The 20,770-nt window shown below is 34.1% G+C and overlaps 2 protein-coding genes across 3 annotated transcripts; one reads left to right on the forward strand and one right to left on the reverse strand.

The window, feature by feature from the left end:
- Positions 1-6,509: 6,509 nt before the first annotated feature.
- Positions 6,510-8,788, forward strand: LOC18048175 (cytochrome P450 87A3). The gene is made up of 8 exons (XM_006440487.2): positions 6,510-6,711; positions 6,814-7,135; positions 7,219-7,368; positions 7,520-7,771; positions 7,859-7,948; positions 8,043-8,121; positions 8,220-8,326; positions 8,422-8,788. The coding sequence occupies exons 1-8, from the start codon at positions 6,518-6,520 to the stop codon at positions 8,656-8,658; spliced, it is 1,431 nt and encodes a 476-aa protein (XP_006440550.1). The 5' UTR covers positions 6,510-6,517; the 3' UTR covers positions 8,659-8,788.
- Positions 8,789-8,946: 158 nt separating this feature from the next.
- On the reverse strand, positions 8,947-18,785 carry LOC18048176 (protein HAPLESS 2). Of its 2 annotated transcripts, XM_024189553.1 has the most exons (18): positions 18,474-18,785; positions 17,965-18,108; positions 17,730-17,818; positions 16,839-16,878; positions 15,676-15,733; positions 15,522-15,582; positions 14,738-14,816; positions 13,987-14,121; positions 12,472-12,666; positions 12,121-12,201; positions 11,939-12,039; positions 11,597-11,714; positions 11,478-11,510; positions 11,301-11,394; positions 11,104-11,192; positions 10,355-10,470; positions 9,633-9,733; positions 8,947-9,541 (listed from the first exon to the last, which is right to left on the reverse strand). In XM_024189553.1, exons 1-18 carry the CDS (start codon positions 18,675-18,677, stop codon positions 9,138-9,140), a joined length of 2,142 nt encoding a protein of 713 aa, XP_024045321.1. In that variant the 5' UTR covers positions 18,678-18,785; the 3' UTR covers positions 8,947-9,137. The 2 variants fall into 2 exon arrangements, with proteins under 2 accessions (XP_024045321.1, XP_024045322.1); XM_024189554.1 differs by lacking the exon at positions 13,987-14,121.
- Between the last annotated feature and the right edge of the window lie 1,985 nt (positions 18,786-20,770).

The raw sequence follows: 20,770 nt of genomic DNA on the forward strand, positions 1-20,770 counted from the left end.
AAATCCTTGTGTAGGAAGAAAGGATTTTTTTTTTAAATTTTATTTATTAAACACATGGTCTCGGGTCTTGATACGGCTGTCAACTAATAAGTGGAGCTAGACCTTAATCCCAAAAAGAAAAGAGTTATTATAATGTTATTCTAATATACATTTCATTTCTATGTAACTGCGACAATGAGGCTAGTGGCTATGCATTATTTTCAATTATATAATTGGCGAAGGCCGAAGTAGAATTTTTGTGGGGGTTAATGCCCTATGCTATAGTTGAATATGATATATCTTCATAACTGCTGGTCTGACATCATTTTGATTTGCTTCCACCAAATCTTTCTATTTTGGGTTATGTCCTGAAAGAGACCAACTGTAATTGTGACTTTTTTCTCATTTGTACCGGCAGACGAAGAGCCCCAGCTGAGAAAGCGGGGCCAAAAAACTCCGTTTCATATTAAATTAGGATATCTCTAGCATGTTTAGGGCATCTTTGTATTCGAGATGGAATTTTGCTTATTCGAGAATTTACTGTCCAATCAAATACAAGTACATCTTTTAGGCTTGGCTTACCGGTTAAAATCTGGGAGCCTTTAATGAACACTACAGTTCTTAAAAGGCGCTTAGTTGTCAAAAATTATTAGTGTTCTTTTTTGAAACATAGTTAATTTGAGGAGTTCGACTGTTCGCACCCTCTTAAATTCTCTTAAAACCCCTATTCTTAATACATCCGATTGAAATATCTAAAAATTACTGGATTTCTATCTCAATTCTCCTAATCGCAATATTATTAATGAGATTTGCTGCATTAACCGCAATAGATTGTATGTAAAATATATGCATGTAAACGATATAGGTGTGATTATGTCTATCTACTTTTTTTTTTTTTTTTTTTGAATTGTGAAATGTTCATCTCCTCTCAAATGATAACTAGTTTAACCAAGAGTTTTGAAGCATGGGAAAAGTAAGTTTATGGCGTGATATTCATACAATGAACATTAAAGACGTCCAGTAGGACTATAAGCATTATGCAGCTGTCGATTCAAATGTATTTATATATTGCAAGTTCGCAATAAATTTGAATTTAATAAGCATATTGTAATTTTCCCATAATTTCTCAACAATCATTGAGAAGGACGAAAATCTGGATAGTGATTGTGAATCTTGGCCACTTTAAGCAATCGGTCCATGTGAAAAAGATAAAACAATAATGCAGCCATAATAATTTAGAGGTATAATATTAATTTTACAATAAAATTATGAAATTGTCAATTTTTTTTTTAAAAAAACTTGTATATGTCTTTTAAGTGTAAATTTCATCAAGGGTAAATTTGTAAACAAGCAAAAGTGGTTTAATGGGACGTTAAAGGGGTGCCAATAGCTTAACTGGCGAAACGGTCTGATCCTAAAACCCTTAACTGGGTTATGGAATTGAGGTCAAGAAAAGTGGCTCTAAATCTGAAAAAAGGTCATGTGCCCTTCAGGAGAACGGAAACGATTTTTTTTTTCTCTTCTCTCCTCCAATTGCCTACATGAATTGAATGGAAACGTAGATTGTTGTACAAGGCTTCATAATTACAGAAGCTACCGACGTCGCGTTAACAGAGCCACCAATTTATGACTCTCCTACTTCATGGATGACCACATCTTTAGTTTGCTTTGCTCTGAAGTTGTTATTTTATTTAATACTCACAATTTGTGCATATAGCGTAACTGCCGTCAATTCATGCAGTTGAATCAAATTTCTCAAGGATGCTTTAATACGGGCAATCCTCGAGTTACAATCAGCAAAAATGTCCATCTTATGGCAGCGTCTACTCGAGGCAGAATTGTATGCAATGCTGCCAGCCTTCTTTTCTTTCCACATCTAAGAAATGAGTAACAAGTAAGTGGGTCGAGTTGGGTCAGTACCCTATTTTATTGGTTGTAAGTTACACTTAATATAATCTACGGATACTATATAGTTATTTAATAGGGTACGTAAGACCAGTTGAGTTAACTAAACACCCTATATTGTTAATGAAATCGGTCCACCTAAAATCTTAATTACATTGGTAAACACCTAACAACATATTGAAGACAATTCTTATTATCATCATTAATCTTCCAACTAATATATGAAATCTAATAAGTTTTATTAACTACTTGGTAATCCCCTCTTAATTATAATTAATGAGTCATTCTCTAGTATGAGCGTCGGCATTTTTTAAAATATAAATTTGGAGTTCTACAATGTTGTAAAAGTCTTTTACAACATTGAAAACAGATTTTTCAGTAATCAGATTACAACATTATGAAGGATACATTATAAAAATCCTTCACAATGTTGTAAAACACTGAATTTACATATTGAAAAATACAAACACTCACGCCGCAGAATGATTACATAAATGATAGCATTAATTAAGCATTTCCAGCAAACGGTTTTAAAGCCTTCGATATGTAGATTATAATATGAACATCTTGTTCCCTCAAGAACACGACAGTAGAGAACACCACCCATTAAGCATTTATGTGGTTTCTTGAATCTTGATCTTCTCCTTCTCTTTTCCTTTTTAAAGGTTAAGTTAGTAATAGCCTCACGTAATGCGCAAAGAGAGGAAAGAGTCGTAAAGTAATCAACTTCTGAGTATCCGCAAAGATCAACCCATCATCAAGGCAACAAACACACGAAATATAAATGACAAGAAATTTACTTTTGACTGATGGAAGCTTCATTCATTCGAGAAGAAGCTTCACGGATTTGCTATTATAATAAGCCATGTAATTACTACATTAATTAGAATAAAACATCACAACTACCGAGTATATCATGTTCTTGATGGTGCTTCTAGATTTATATTGATTACTTTGAATTATATATATATATCCAAACTCCAGTTAAACAGGAGTGTCTTGCCGATTAAGACAATTATATAATCGCATGTGCAACTGAATTTTATTTTTTTCCACCTAGTTTGTTTATTTAATATACGTAAATTTGAGTCCATTTTCAAACCATGGCTCTAGCATAAATCGGGTTATGCTTGAGTTACATAAAAAATCTTGCTTACCAAAAGGAAGTTACGTTTCTTATATCAAAATTTCTTCTGCAAAGCGAGCATCAATTTAAGCACCATGCATCCTATCCTATCTATAAATGGTCAAAATGTATTTTGAACCAGGTTCGTCAATACAAGAAACATAAGCAACTTATAAACTCATTGGATTCGACTCTTTATTTTAAAACCGGACTCTATACACACACACACACACACACACACACACACACATACTTATATTGTTTGTGCTCCATGCAGAAGACACATAAACGTAATGGTACAAATGGCCCCCCATTATGAACCCAGTATTTTCAAATTAGCAAAAATTTTCACTATTGATAATGTATTTATTTATATATCTTTGTTATGAAGGGGAAGGATAATACTTGAAAACGGATGCATAAAATTTATCAAAACAATATAAATGAGTCAAATGATTCTACGCATTGAATCCTGGCTGCATGCTGAGGGACCATTGAGCATGTGCCCCTTTCATTTTTACACGAGGACGTGATTCATGTGATTATTAATTATTTGTTAATTCACATAGTAAGTTAATAACATATGTAGGAGGATGTTAATATTTCATAGGAGCTGGACAATTAATTAGTCATAGTAAAAATGAACAGGATCCTCATAGGAGCTTGACAATTAGTCCTATTATTAAATCTGTAATGCCCGGCGCATGCATATATTTATATTCTCTCTTGATCTGAGCTATACTGATCTTTTGAAGATCTTTTGCCATGTGTCTTTTAGTGATAGTGTATGGGTAAATATATTTTTTTTTTTATTAACAACCAATCAATAATTAATTGGTTTGCTCAGAACATAATCAGATCAGGAGATAATTCATATCTATATTTATCTCAGTAATTAATTTCAATTAAAACAACAACACCAAAACTAATGTACGAAAGTAATTCCAGAATGTCCAAGTGACAATCTATCAACAAGATTGCAAGAATATATTGCATATGCACAAACTATATATTTCTCACTGGATTGATACTGTTCCGATATTATTGCCATTACTATAATACTATTGTATAATAAATAATACATTCCCCACGAGCACGGCACAGACATGAAAAACAACTTTCTCCTCAATTCTCTCACCCTCGATTGTAACACTTCTGTACATGTACTATTACTATTATTATTATTATTACTACTACTACTAATTTATTTATGATGATCAATTAATTTATTTATGATAAGTAAGGTTCTGTTCGATGCATGTTATTCGTGTTATAGTGATGAGTAACTAGTCATGCGGAACTGTTTTGTTAATTGATCCTCGACTTCAATTAAATTCATAGAGCAGTTCATAATCGCGCCGAATTTCTTATTACTAATACGCTAACACATTAACATAAGCTAACCATCTGAAACGCTTTTCAAGTTTTAAGACTTTCCAGTTACTGGATGGCAAGCAAGCTGGCTTGGGATGTACCATACGAACACGTGTAATATGCATCCGAAAGATTAGCAGCTAATCAACGGAAGTCAACCGTATTGTTAAAGCTCAGCCGTTCGATTGTTCTACAAAACAGCAGCTGGTGAGCAGGATAGAGATTAGAGCTTCCCCCTCCATGGAAATTTTATATTAAACTTCTCACTGTTTCAAACTCTTTGCATGTGGGCTCCCACCAGAAGATTTGTGTTATTTTGCAGTCAAAACAAGACAAATAGGAACCCTCTAACTCTTGGTTCCTGTCAGCAGACAAAAAGAGTTCTCATATTGATATAATCAAAGAAGCTAACTTAATAAATTTAATAAGGAGTAAACAGAGAATTTGACTTCAGAGCAAGTTAGCAGCACCTTTTCGACTGTAATATCATGAAAAGAATAATAATTTGTTTCAAGATTCCCACTATTAGTGGTACTGAGTTGTCATTGTTGTGCACCCCTTAAAGGGAACCTCTTACGAGCTCATTCTAATTTCTAAGCAGTTACAGTAATCTGTGTCATCCTCTTAAATAAACCCATTCATGATTCAACTATTTTGCGACTTTTCTTCATTAAAGACACTTTTAAGATAACAAAAACAAATTGTACATTAATTGCAAATATGGGGTGGTAACAAACAAAAAATAAAAAAATAAGGTTCATTTATTGCACAATGGGGTGTAACAAAAGACTGTTCATTGTCTCACTCTTGAGATTATATATGCATGTATGTGTATCAGTGTATGTGTGCGTGTATATATATATAATTGGGAACTTTGCATATAATTGAAAAGGACTTAGCATTAAGAACCTTGCATATAATTGTGACAATATATAATCTAATAGCAGAATGCATATAATTGAGTCACAATTCACAGTAACCTACCTACATTGCATTGCGGTAGTTGCTCTGCTCCATGTGGTTTGAGTCCGTGGCTCAATGGGACGGTGGGACGGTGCTCTATGTATCGAATGTGTTAACCTGGAAAGTGAAAGTGGGAAAAAAAAGTAAAAAAGAAAAAAAAAACCTAGCTTTAAGGTACCTACTCGTTGAAATTTTCTCTAACCAAATGAAAACAAAACCAGATACAGTAGTTACATGCATATCTAGAACACTCCATATGGAATCACTAGTGATGTATGCGAAGAGATTTGAGTGTTTTGACATTAAGATTTGAGAACATGAGATAATGATCGCAGCTAAAGAAGATCTAGGAAAAGATCCAATTCTGAAAAATAAAAGAGAGAAAAAGAACATCAGAAGCATCTTTTGCGGCATTAACATCACAAAGATACTTGAGTATTTAGCCTAGATATTGAGAAGATTTCAAGCAGTTGGCAAAAACCATTTGATTTCAGTATTAAATGATGTATTATAGATTGGTTCGAGATACTTAAGTTTGGTCAGACGGATCTTTTGATCCTCTATCCACTCAAAGTCTAAGGAAAGCCCCTCCTGTTCCTGCTAAACCTCCTTAAAAAAAGCCAGAATTGTGCCTCGTGCTCCTTGGTTCACATTACATGTCATCTTACCCTTAATCAAAAATGCATCTACAAGATATGAGAAGAGACAGAGAGGAACCATCTTGTGAGTTGTGATGCTTCACAGTCATGCTAGGCTCTTACCACAAAAAAAGATTTAAAATTGCCGTTGACAAAGGATAATGAAGTGGTCACTAGACAGAATTATTCTAAACTATTCTACTTTATTCTATCTTCAACTGCTGGTACAACTTTTTGTTTTATGCAGCCAACTGCACAGAAACCTGGAGCCTAAATTATTATAATTTAATTTGCTAACTAGTTGTAAAATGCCTGCCTATTTAAGAAGGGTACCTCATGGTTGATGAGATACATGCCAGCACCTCCTTCTCCTTTCTGTCTATTCTTCTCACGTTTCCCACCTCCAATTCTTCTTGTTTCTTGTAATCATAACCTGTCCCATTTCCATTTTTGTTAAAATCAGTATCTACATTATATAGTCCTTTCCTGCAATCCAAGATCTTCACTTTACTTGCATTTACATTTGAGTAAGATGTGGGCTTTGTGCATTGGAGCCCTGGTTTTTGTAAGCATCACACATTGGCTTTACAGATGGAGGAATCCCAGATGCAATGGGAAACTCCCTCCTGGTTCAATGGGACTGCCACTTCTCGGAGAAACCCTTCAGTTTTTCGCTCCCAACACTTCTTCTGATATACCTCCCTTCATCAAGAACAGGATGAAAAGGTAACGTATAACCTCCTCTTTTATTGTTCAACCAGTGCTGCGGTCATAATTAGGTCCCACTCTTCACATTTTGTTCTGTTTCTGATGTGCTTTTACTTTCAGTTACGGGCCAATATTCCGGACTAGTTTGGTGGGACGGCCAGTTATAATATCAACGGACCCTGATCTCAATTACTTCATCTTCCAGCAAGAGGGACAGTTTTTTCAGAGCTGGTATCCAGATACATTCACAGAGATCTTTGGACGACAAAATGTGGGTTCGTTACACGGGTTCATGTACAGATACCTCAAGAACATGGTGCTAAACCTCTTTGGCCCTGAAAGCCTCCGGAAGATGCTCCCTGAAGTTGAGCAGGTAGCAAGAGCAAGATTACAGCAGTGGTCAAGCCAGGACACAGTGGAATTGAAAGAAGCAACTGCAACTGTAAATTCTTACACCCTTCTTCATCCCAGTTAAAATAATGCACCAAATTTCCTGTTTGGGGACTAACAATTCTATCTTTGCAGATGATATTTGATCTGACTGCAAAGAAGCTGATAAGTTATGACCAAGAGAAGTCATCGGAGAATTTAAGGGAGAACTTCGTTGCATTTATGGAGGGATTAATCTCTTTCCCTTTGGATATTCCAGGAACAGCTTATCACAAATGTCTACAGGTAAACAAAATTCAGCCAAATTAGTATTACTATTGCGCCGTCAGTTTCTTCTTCTTATTCTCAACCGAATGAGTGGCTTTTCGCTCACCATATTCTCAATTGAATGAGTGGCTTTTAGCTCACACTCTTGATTTCTCATAATTTTTCTCAGGGTAGAGAAAGAGCAATGAAGAAGCTGAAAAACTTGCTGCAAGAAAGACGAGCAAACCCCAGGAAGGAGCAGAGTGATTTTTATGATTATGTTCTAAAAGAACTTCAGAAAGAGGGAACAATCCTAACAGAAGCAATTGCCCTGGATTTAATGTTCGTGCTGCTATTTGCCAGCTTCGAAACAACTTCTGTAGCTATAACTTTAGCCATAAAATTTCTATCGGAAAATCCTCTCGTGCTAAAGCAACTAACGGTATGGGAAAATTTATTGTTTGAAGTTACAAAAATCTTTTTATTGCTTTTCCAACCGACATGCTCTACATGTTTATATCCTTCTCAGGAGGAACATGAGGCAATCCTGAAAAATCGAGAAAATGTTCATTCGGGGCTTACATGGAGAGAGTATAAATCAATGACATACACATTTCAGGTAGGCTTTCACAAGCACTTTTTCATTTGTCTAAAAAGTATTTAATAATGTAATATGTAGCTTAATTTTACAAATTTATGGATTCAACTCGCAGTTCATCAATGAAACAGCTAGATTGGCAAATATAGTTCCAGGAATCTTCAGGAAAGCCCTTAGAGATATCCAGTTTAAGGGTATGTGAAAAATATATATTACTGTATTTCCAATCACAAAAAAGTGTTTGTGTACATGCAGATAATTTGACATGCACTAAAAATGTGTAATGGTGCAGGATATACCATTCCTGCAGGTTGGGCGGTTATGGTCTGTCCCCCAGCTGTCCACTTGAATCCAGCAAAATATGAAGATCCCCTAGCCTTCAATCCAAGTAGATGGAAGGTGGGTCAAACAACTTAAGTCACTTACACGAATATAAAATAATCAAAATAGTTACTTAAGGACTCCTAATCACTCTTTAAAGTGGTGTCATCCAGGGAATGGAAACAAACTGTGCATCTAAGAACTTCATGGCTTTTGGTGGTGGCATGAGGTTTTGTGTTGGAACAGACTTTACCAAAGTGCAGATGGCTGTATTTCTCCATTGCTTTCTCACAAAGTACAGGTGGCAAGCAATCAGAGGAGGTAACATAGTTCGGACTCCTGGTATACAATTCCCAAATGGTTTCCATGTTCGGATCATAAAGAAAGATGCGACGCATGAGTCTACATGATCAAACCCGAAGCAACAAAAAGGCAAGCAATTTGTGTGGCTAACGCTAAACGGAGGACAGCATATTATCACTCAGAATTCCTATTCTCAGACTGCAAAAGGAATCCCAGCCGAGCTACAGTATATGCTTAGGTTAAAATTTTGAGTCACAGAGTTTTGTGCTTTCAGTTCACTGTGTCATCATATACTTGAGAAAGTAAAAAAGGCAGATCATCTATGGTATTAAAAGATATCAATCTTCATGCTTTAAAAAGAAGAGAAAAGATCAAAGTTTAATTGTAACAATATGTGAAAATTAACTTTCAGTATATAAATTATACATCAATGTGTTGTCAAAAACATTCCGTAACTATATTAATATATTATAAACAAAAGTATCATCATCTCTTTAGAGCATGGCTTATACTGCGAATGATCCAACAGCCTGTGTTAAAATGATCTTGCCTCTCGTCTAGACGTCTGCTCATCTCGAATATTCATTTAAGAAGACTCTCTGAACTTTCTGCGTCTATGATGCCCAATATGGTCATTCTTCCCTGTGTCCAAGTAGAGTTGCTGCATAACACTTGAATTCTTACTACGCCCATGCTTATGCTTGTCTTTTTGAACATGGTGAAGATAATAATAATAATCGGTGTCCCTGTCTGAATGTTTATGCTTGTGATCACTGTGAATACCACTTCGTCTACGTCGAGCTTCAAGCTTGTGGTGCCTGCCCTCCTGCTTGTGATGTTTTCTAACATGAACATGGGGGTGATCAACATCAATATGGCGACTCCGAAAATCTCTGATTCTCTGATTGTTAGACTGAAAATGGTCATCCCACCAGTCATAGAGAGGATCAAACAGTCCTTTTTGATGTAAAAGCCACAGTAGCACAAGCACTGGAACCCAAAGTAGAACAGTGTTTCTTAATTTAATCCAAGTTAATTCACTCTTAAACACAAAATTTTGAAAAAAGAGTATTACTTCTACCTGTTGGAAAAATAGCCAAAACAAGACCAAACAACACTAGCCAACTCAAGCATATATATTGTATGTGGCAGCTGAAGTCAAAGAAACTGGAGCATTTCCTTCTGCATCATAATAATAATATGACATTACATGAACTTCCAGAATATAATAACTAAGGGAAGCTAGAAGTAGGTGAAAATAGAATTCACCTTGTCTAATATAGAAGAAATAGAGACACATATATTACACGCCATATCTAGGCTGTACTCTATGAAAAATTGGAAAAAGTTGAAAAGAAGGTTAAAGATACCTCATAGGTATATAGAATGAGTTGGAAATGAGTTAAGAAAATTACAATTATCAGGAATTATATCCCAGGATAATCCTCCTCTACCATTATGCGAATATCAACATTCAGAATTGGAAAAAGATCAACTTAGAACATGGGGGCTATTAGCTTTCTATGTTCATGTAGATGCAATAAGCTTTTAAATTCAGTATAATATAGATAAACAACAGTTCACTTATCCAATCCATTATTGCAGAAAAAGATTTTGAAAAGTCTGTTACGTTACAATAGACATATCCGCACAAGCTTCAGCATGTGAGTTCTGAAAATTTTCATACAGAGCATACATGGACACCCAATGTTGACGGATATGCTTAGTTCACATGTAGATAAATTTGCCTTGTAGAGGAAAATTTAGTGAAACATGGGTCCAAAATAATTCATGTAAAAGTACCTGCATGCTTTTCCAGTAATGAAGTCCCTCAAACCTTCCCAAAGCTTCTTTCCAATGCTTTCAATGGACTCAAAGAAATCATTTATACTGCTCTTTGGAGGTTGAAAGGGAGTAATCTGCATCAAATTAATGACCATGCCAGAAAACGGACAATTACTAAGCAGTTTTCACAATGCAATTTTTAAAAATGCAGATTTTCTTTCAATTACAGCTTGGATACAATCATTGGGCCTCTTACCATCACAATTAAAACTATAAGAAGTCTTGTTTGTTATTGTTATGGTTGCCACTGCATCTAATCCTCATGAACTTTGTAATGTGCAAATACAACTCCAAGAGATTAAGGAAAATAAATTCAAGGACATAAGGTTTCTTTTGCTAATGGACTCAGATGTTGCAGAATGAAACAGTACATCGGTCATGACTTCAGCTAAGCTATCCAATGAATTGCCATTCATAGACAATCAATTAGTTCCAGATATCTAGTAGAGAGACGAATGCCACATTTTTATTTAGAACAAATCAACAAATAAACAACTAATATTCTTTGCACTATCAAGATTCAAGAATGTCCTTGATAAAGCTCCACCATTATGCAGCATTCTTAAGCTTTAGAGTAGCAAAACCTAAAGTAAGACTCAAATATTTCATTCAGGTAAAATTTCTTCCTACCTATGATTTAATTTTCAGAAATTTGGGCTAGTAATAGAAGCCTGCTCAACAAATCATAATTTTAAAACTTTCCCAACCTGTGAACCATTGTCAAGGACGGTAGCCATGGTACTGAATTGGCACTCAGCTCTATCGACTTCACTGAAATCAGAGTCCTTTAATATAGCTGCATCCACATATAACATTTATCAATGAGACAAACACTGTCTTGCAGTCTCATTAAAGTTTAACCTAAAACAGCCAGAGATGCTAAAATGGCCATGTTTTAAGTTACCCGAACATGTATATTTTGCTGCTTGATTAGTTGTTGGATATATTTTGAATGATCGAATTGAAGTTTCTTTAGGCTTTATTATGAAGTACTGTTCCTGCAGCCATACCAACTCCCAATGATGGCATCCTTCGTGATGAGACATCTTAAACGAATTTTTTTTTTTAATTAAAAATATACCTCCATGAGAGTAACACCTGTTGAGCAATCAAACTGCAAGATGGAAAAACACATCACAGTTTTACTGAATATTTTCAGACTTCAATAGAAAATGCTGAGGAAAAGTTTGTAAAGGATACCGTTAAGCTATATGACGCTTCCACTTCACCAGTATTCTGAGTCGTGATTGTAGCAACTCCAAATTGTGTAAGTGCTTCAAATGTTGGGATGATGACGCTTATGATTTTTCCTGGGCTCCTACAAGCAGATAAAACCTGAAACTTAACAATATTGAATAATGACATTCACTAAATAAAAGGACACGATAAAACATATGATTTGGCATGCATATTAAGGGATCATTCTTTGACACTCTGAATCAACAGAGAAGTTCCAGCTCTGCAAATTCATGTTGATGAAGAGATCATCACCAATTATTAACTAAATAGAACTAGACATTAATCGTTCAGACAAGCATTTACCTTTGGTAAACATATTCTATATCATCAGCTCTTAGTTCTATCAACAAATTTGAATTAAGAACTTCGGTGACACCTATAGAGAATGAATGAGACCCTGCATTCTGCACCAAAATCAAAGTGTTAAGCCAGCCAAATAATAAAACTTCCTTCCAAATCCAATCTGCAATTTTTGGAAACATAACTGGATGCTGGTTCATCCTTTCAAACCTTCCTTCCACTCCATATAGAGGGAGCTGATTCCTGTTAATTCGGTTCTGATCAGCCTGTCAGAAACAGCAGCAATTCAGGAATAATATGTCACTTTTTCTCTATTGAAACCATCCACAAGGATTACCAACGATTTAACAAGTTAAAAACTAAAAAGTCACATACCACTGAACCTAACAATTGTCATGACTCTAAGCAAGAGAGAATCAGAAACATAATTACTACTACAGCACAAAAAAGTATTCGCCTACATAAACTTTACAAATTTTATGGAGAAAAATTGAAAAGGAATAACGAAAATCACAAAAAGAGTTTAATATACTAACTTCTCGATAATTCCACAACTGGTTGTGCAAGCAACTCCAAAATGGTGAAGAGCAGAAACTCGGCTGCCCATTAAATGCCTCATAGCTGACACCGATTTTGTTGCATTCAAGACCATCTAAGGTAAATCTCGTTCTCTCAAGAAGCATCCACATTGAAAAATTCCCCCCCAAGTCTTGTGGTTGACCAGGGCCACCCTTCCACATTATAAAGGAAAAACTATCAGCAAATTAACATAACCACTATTCTGTGAACAAATTTGTGATTCCTTTGCAAACAAATCAGCCAAATTTTTACAGGAGACATAACAGAAGGGAAATGTCATTCGTTTTACAATTCATCGCTTTTGATAAACTTCCTTGATTGGGCCATGAAGTTACACCTCCCTACGTGCTAATCCAAAGTAACGGTCTCTGATGGATTATAAAATGAAAGCTCAACACTAGACCAGGTAAATCAAGTAATCACTGAATCTACAGTTTAATTAATATTTCAATAATAAGTTTCAGTTGCAAACTAGTATTATCTGATCAAAGCAAGCATCCATTCTGTAACTCTGTATATCACAAGAACATAACTAGAAGCCATAGCCTGCAACATACAAACTCTCTACACACTAATCTCTTAACAGAAGATAATGCATGAAAGTTTTATATTGCTTGGAATATGGCTTGAGAGATAAGTGTGTAGAGAGTTTGTATGTTGCAGGCTATGGCTTCTAGGTATGTTCCTGTGAGCTCAACACTAGACCAGGTAAACAGTTCAATCTCTAATACTAGTTTGCAACTGAAACTTACTATTAGTTTCAGCATCTCTACATGATTAGAGATTGAACTGTTCTATTAGGTTCAGCGTCACTCTATAAAAAATTTTCATTCACCCAAGAAATTTTGAAAATTCATAGAATCTTTGTAGTTCAAAATTCAATTCCAAGCAATATAAAACTTTCATGCATTATCTTCTGTTAAGAGGAAAGAAAGCTGCTTTATAACAGAAAAGAATGCGAGTGAAGTCATTTCTTCTATACTATTCCAAGCGCTTGCTAAGAATTCATATATTCAAATAATTTGAAGAGCTACATCTGCATTCTATTCTTTGTCACAAGAAAGTTTAAACATCTGCATGCATATGAACTCAATATTAGCTTACTATTAAAACTTAGTAAGATAGACAATTAGTACCTATGCCAAATAATGGAAAAGAAGAAGTTTAAAAAGCATCAGGCAGTGGCTCTGAAGGACACTTAAAATTTTATTTCACGCTCAAGGCTGACTAAATAGGAATCTGCCAGTTTTTTAAAATTGATTTTACTCATTATATTGTTGATAGCTTGTTGGTTTCCAGAAACATATCCACTATTTCCCACACTAAATCAATCGCAGATAGATGACACAATTTATTGCAATAATTTGTTGAACTCAGATACCAACAACGAGAAACCTGATCTGGCTGGATTTTTGCTTGAATATATAGCTAAGGCACCATAGTCACAATTATTAAAAGTACAGAAGGCATACCTGCCTAGGAATGACGAGGTAGAACTCCTCGAATGACGGAATATTAGTATACCCAACAAAATCCCCAATAAGATTAACCTTTAAAAAATTATCAGCGGAGGTTGCTGTTCTATTTTCAGGGCCCACTGTCACTTCCTGCTAACAAAGAACAACGTCCGAAGCTTTCATTACTAAACTATATTCCTCTTCTTTATTTAAATTAAGACAATATAGATGCACAATAATTCAAACCAACATTCCATTCTGGTGGCAAAATGTAACGCCATATTGCCAGAAGGCACCTCAATACACATTATGCAGTGGTTCTTGAAGATTGAACAGCTAATATTGATTGAGTCTCCCACAGGAAACCAGTTTAAAACATATGATAACATAACAAAAAAAGGTCACTGATGTAGGTTAGTTAACCTAACTGGTCAGATTGGGAGGGTACCGGAGGTCTAGGGTGCAAACCCAGATACATGGGTCGGGAGAGGACTGGGTTGCCATCATGCTATTATTATTATTATTTGAAAAACGGTATCAGATATATAAACTACTCAGGTGAAGAATTTATTTCAGTGCATCTTACACAAATATAAAGCAATCTGTGTGCATGAAGCATTTGGGTGCTTTCATGCGCAATGTTAAATCAAGAACATGATCAAGACAGAAAATGAGTCCAGTAAATAAAATTCATGGGTTCTAAGAATATGTACATAAAATTCATGAATTTTATTTACTGGACTCAGGATATGAAAAAACAACATACCGACACTTTCGACCCAGTCTTCACCTCAATTCTAACACTAAATCCTATAGATCGTTGCCCAATACCAAAAACATGGAACCTGTATGCAGCAAATTAATAAATTAGGGTATAAGTATTTAAGCTTGTGAAAAAGTTATAAAAAGCGAGAATTCACTTCTATGCGACTAAGCGTACACAAAATATATTGCCTCAATAATTTAAATCAGTAAGCTATTGTGACAATGCAATGTATTACCATTAGAATGTATCATTTTCAGCATTGCGAGACATCATTGGAGTGGATAACTATTTTGCAGTACTTCAAAATAAATTGTTATTGTAAAATAAAGGCCCATGCAACACATGCAACAATCTTATGACAACTGAAAAAGGTCCATTTGTTATTCAGCAGAGCCTTTAGTACCAAAACTCAATAAGAGAACTAATGTTCAAGAAGAGAATCCCAACAAAACTGATGTGAATGAGATATTTTAACTCTTCAAAAGACTCTTTTTGAAACCAATGATTAAAAGAAGCTTATAGAAGATCTTTTCGACCATTTCTCAGTCAAACCAAACATAGGCACTAAGAATTTATGAGACCAATCGGCTGGATGAAAGTCAGCATAAGAATTTATGAGACCAATCTGCTGGATGAAAGTCAGCATAAGTATGTAACGAAAAGTTCATTTTCAATCCATGTGAGCATCCAAATTAATAAATATTACATTACATAATTTTCATAGAGGAAAATTTACTTAGAAACTAGAATCAAGGCCTAAGAAAAATATTAGTCCAAGCCATACCAATCACCTGGAAATCGGAGACAATGTGCAGTATTTGCCTTTCCTTTCAGCAACTTGTCAACTAATCAAAATAAAGTAAAAGTCAAACTCCAGACTCACAAAACACAACATGCTTGAAAATTTTCAGATATTGAACACTACAAATATCACATACAGACATTTCCACATGATGAAGGTATCCGCCTTTGGGGCCCACAAGGGCAGCAAATTGGCTGCATAGAGAGGGGAAAAAAGAAAAAAAGGTTATTTCAAAAGCGTATTCACAGACATATTTCAATAATACACATGTAATAAAACCATCGTTAGAGTTAAGTAACTATTGTTTGGACCCTTACCTATGAGTGTAATCTTTTGGGTCAACTAGTAACTTAATATGGTATCGGAGTCAATTTTAACCAAGGGCAGAGGCGGATATAGTGTAGGATTGAGCCCCCACTGAAAAAAAAAAAACTCATTTTTGTTTAAAAGAAAAATTAATAAATTTTTAAATAATCCCTGTCATATTATTAAATAGTCTAAGTTTTTCCAGTTTCTACAACTACAGTAGAGAGAACATTTTCAGCAATGAAATTTATGAAGAATGAACTTCGGAATCGGATGGGAGATAAATGGATAAATAATAATTTGATTGTTCATGTAGAAAAGATGTATTTAATAGTATTGATAATGAATCTATTGCACAACGTTTTCAGAATATGAAATCGCGTAAAGAACAATTGTAATTGTGTTATCAAAAAATTTATATATTCAAGTTTCAGCTTTTATATTTTGTTGTCATTTAATTTAGCCCTCGGTAAATTATTTTTCTAGATCCGCCACTGACCAAGAGGCTCAGTGTTTGAATACACCCACTAGATTTCTATTTTCATTTGTTTGTTGGTCCACATGACGAGACAATTTAGACTTGTTAGAGCTTACGGCTATTGTTTGGGTGTTGCTCTACTAGCTTAAGTTTTTGGGTCAAGTCATTAATTAATAGCCATAAAAGAGAAAAAATATAAAAAGAGAACGGATTGCATGAATACCACAAGGACAAAACACAAGTGAAAAAAAAAAATAATAACTGTGATGAAAGATGTCTCGATCAACATTAACCTATACCAAATTTGAGCGTCAAATATACTAACAACTTTCAACTCTTGAATTCAAGTTCATTCGTTGTTTTATAGCAAGATCTCAAAATCAGAACATCAAACTAACTTTCAGTATATATGTGACATATGACCACAATATCATAACTTTACAAGCAGTATAGGACTCAAGAAGGAAAAATAATATGGAAATAGCAAGTGAGATTCAAAATGTTAGAAATTCTACCTCAGTGTGCTCAATAATGTGGCCATTTTCATCTCGCAACCTACAAAACAATAAATAGAAGCCAGTACAGTGAGCCAACACATAAATCCTTACTCTCAAGTAGTGATATAATTCAAAATAAATAAATAACAGGAAAGAAAGCTAAAACGTAATTAACCATAGGCTGCACTAACTATCCTCGAATCAAATGCCACCAAGAATATCACTTTCCATAAAATAATTCATTGAAAATTGGTGATGATGAGGTCAATTATACTGCGGTTATTCATGCATTTCCTGTGTATGAGTAGCACAAGTAATTTAAGGCATATGTTTATTCAATTACCAAAATGCACACATATTAATATACAGTCCTGACTGATTAGTAACTATTCACATCAATTTTAGTGACTCACATGGATAATTACGCGGGAAAAATGAAGGCTACTTAATAACAAGCAGAACGCGAATCAATTAATTGGCTGCTAAATCACATCTCCGGGGCATCATGATTTCAAGGCAGAAATTTGGAGGGCATGAAGCAGCAAAAACTCATCGCACAAAGAAAATAAAATTACCATTTCGTCCAGAACATTTTCACTGAACTGTCAATAGAACTATATCATCCCAATAATGGAGATGCAAGATTTCAAGGCAATTAATGCAACTAGAGACTGCCATCTGTTAGATTTTGGCGTACATAAAATAGTTGGTAGGTTGATAATGTGGCTAAAAAAGCAGTGTAAAATGTTGAAGCATGTAATCAAGCCAGCCATATTTATGATAAAAAATCATAAGCATGAGAAATGAATATAATAAAAGCAAAACAACTACTGTCTTTAAATGGCTTATTTTTTTCAATTTTGCAAAAACTTAGGGAAGAGAGAATAAAAAATGTAAGATGTTACTTGCCTCTCACAGATCTTCACAACATCTGCACCGGCATCTGGCTCACATTTCCGTGTTTTCATGTAGAACTCTTGAGGTTTATAAGGAACATCCTAGTATTCCAAGCAACAAATAGATTATTTTTCATGTTGAATCTGAGTAAAATTTCTGTTCAATAAATTAACTGGGGAAAAAAAAAGAAAGAAAGAAAAAAGAAAGCAGATGCAAAAATGGATGCACTAAAAGGATATTCTCATACTCGTATGTAAGTTAGCTCATAGACAGCATAAGAAGCGGTTTTGTTGACTGTCAATACTGGTGGAATTCTCACTGTTCGCATCTTTTGTGTTGAATTCTCCTCCACCTCCACTACTTCCGCCACAATAGAAGCCTCGCCTCCACTCTTACAAAAAGAATTTGACAAACAGAAATAAAAAATTTCAAAAAAAAAATCTCATATTATCAAAGAATAAATTGAGGGAAACACTTCACTGATAGCACTACTCTAATCCTTTCTCAACAAAAAAAAAAAAATCGAAAAACGCTCAAAATGTATCTATCAATTAAGCAATAATCGTTGTTCCTTGTTTTCAAGATTTGAGAGTCTCATCAAATTACATAAATAAATTTACTAATTGTGACACTTAAAAAAGTAATGAGCCGTTAAAACGCCAAATTAGTAGATCATTCGAAACCCTAAAAAGGAATTAAAGAAAATAAATCAGGACACATCAACATAATTGTTTAAAGAAAGAGAAAATCGGTTACCGAGCCGCTAGGAACCGCCATGTTGAGTACAATCTTGGTGGTGCAATTCAAGTTGTCACTGTCCGTACGCTTTTCGCATTTTTCAAGTTTCGATTTTGAAAGAATTTGAACTCCGACCACACATCGTGGACTCAGAAGATTGAGAATACAAAAGAGAATTAACAGAAAGTGTTTCAATTTGAGGGATTTTGTTTGGTTTCTCATCTTTTTTTTTTCCTTTTGTTTAGAAAATGGATGAGTGAAAGAGTGTGTTGATAGTGAGTGATACGCTAAAATGGAGCGGTTTGGCGGGGGTGGTGGTCGTTTTAAAAACCGCCGTTGTAACGGTATTTTTTCAAATTATTTTTTTATGGCGATGTTTTAGCCAATGTGATGCCGGGAACTTCACGCTGTGAGCTATACGACAGCGTTTGGCTTTTTCCTTGATATTGTTTAGTGATTTTTACAATCACCCACGTGTTTGTTTTGCCTCTTTTAAAAATACACAAATACTTTTTTTTTTCAGTGCCCACCTAAAGTTTACTTTTTATTGCATTCATCCACTTCCGTCTAATTTCCGTTAGTGGATTTAACGGAATGTTAACGAAATGACCTTTTTACCCCTCAAAATTACAATTTAACCCAAAATAAATGGAAATTAGAGATAAATTAGATGGATTTAATTTTTTTCAAAGGTAGATGCTAGAAATTGGAGGAAAATAGTCTTTGTTGCTTGCTAAATTTAGAAAATTTGTATTTATTTTTTTGAAAGAAAAAAAATAAATACAAATTTTCTAAATCTAGTAAGCAACAAACACTATTTTCCTCCAAAAAAATAAATACAAAATTTCTAAATTTAGTAACAAACAAACACTATTTTCCTCCAATTTCTAGCATCCACCTTTGAAAAAAATTAAATCCATCCAATTTATCTCTAATTTCTATTTATTTTGGGTTAAATTGTAATTTTGAGGGGTAAAAAGGTCATTTCGTTAAATTCGCTAACGAAAATTAGACGAAAGTGGACGAATGCAACAAAAAGCAAACTTCAGGTGGCGTGCTTAAAAAAAAAGTGTTTGTGTATTTTTTAAAAAGGCAAAACAAACAGGTGGACGGTTGTAAATTTTCCTATTATTTATTATTATTTTCACGTTTAAATGATGTTTTAAATTTTAGGAAAATTATCCACCACTTGTTCTTTTACCCTTTTTTAAAAATACACAATTTTTTTTTTGCAGCGCTTCACCTGAAGTTAACATTTTTTTTCATTAATCCACCCTCGTTATAACACTGTTAGAACTTTACTGACATCATAAGGGTAAAATTATTATTTCACAACGACACAGTGGTGGATAGGTGCAAAACAATATAATTTCAAGTGGAGTTCAGTAAAAAAAAATTAAGAATTATGTATTTTTGAAAAAAAAAAAGAAAAAATGTGATCGGTGGATAATTTATCTTTTACATTTGAGGGTAAAAAAGTCATTTATACAATATTCTGTTAGTTTTTTTAACGGTTTCCAAACGGAAGTGGACAAGTAAAAAGAAATATAACTTCAGGTGGATTCCAGCAAAAAAAAATTGTGTATTTTAAAAAAAAAATCTGAAAAAACAGGTGGTCGGTGGATAATTTCTCTAAATTTTATAATCGAGTCGACAAATGAACACTCTCGAACGTATGACCATCTAAGCATTCATTTTCATTTTACTGAAAACAGATAAAAATTAGACAATGTTTTATTTTAAAAAATTCTAAAACTTATTTGTAATTACGATGATGCTAGTAAATAACGATCACTACATGGAATAATTAGAAGAAAAAATAAAATGGAGAAACACAGCTAGCTTACAAGCATCTCATCTCCTTGCTCAGCTGCTGTGTGTGTGGATTTTTTTTTGTTGGGTCTAAATTTAAGAGTAAATTGACTTGTTTTGAGCTCAAATAATCTGAATTAAATAATTACATATTTAATTTGTATAAGGTATTGATATATCTTTGACTAAACTACTAGGCCTTTGATCACATGGTAGTTATTTCTCTTATTAAAAATGAAGACAACGATGGTTCTGTCCTTTTCCTAATTATATTTGAGTGTTTGTAAATAAATTTCTAAAATCTATTAAATAGAATAAATTTAATTGTGACATTTGTGAGGAAAAAAATAACAATTCTATATTTCTTATTAATATTCACAAAAATGTTTTTTTTAAACTATTGCGGTGCTAAAATAACAAAAGAAAAAGAAAAATTATTCACCGACCACCTGTTTTTTAAAAATACACAAATTTTTTTTTTTTTGTAGAGCTCCATCTGAAGT

This window comes from Citrus clementina, unplaced genomic scaffold, assembly GCF_000493195.1.
Source record: "Citrus clementina cultivar Clemenules unplaced genomic scaffold, Citrus_clementina_v1.0 scaffold_3, whole genome shotgun sequence".
Lineage (NCBI taxonomy): Eukaryota > Viridiplantae > Streptophyta > Magnoliopsida > Sapindales > Rutaceae > Citrus > Citrus x clementina.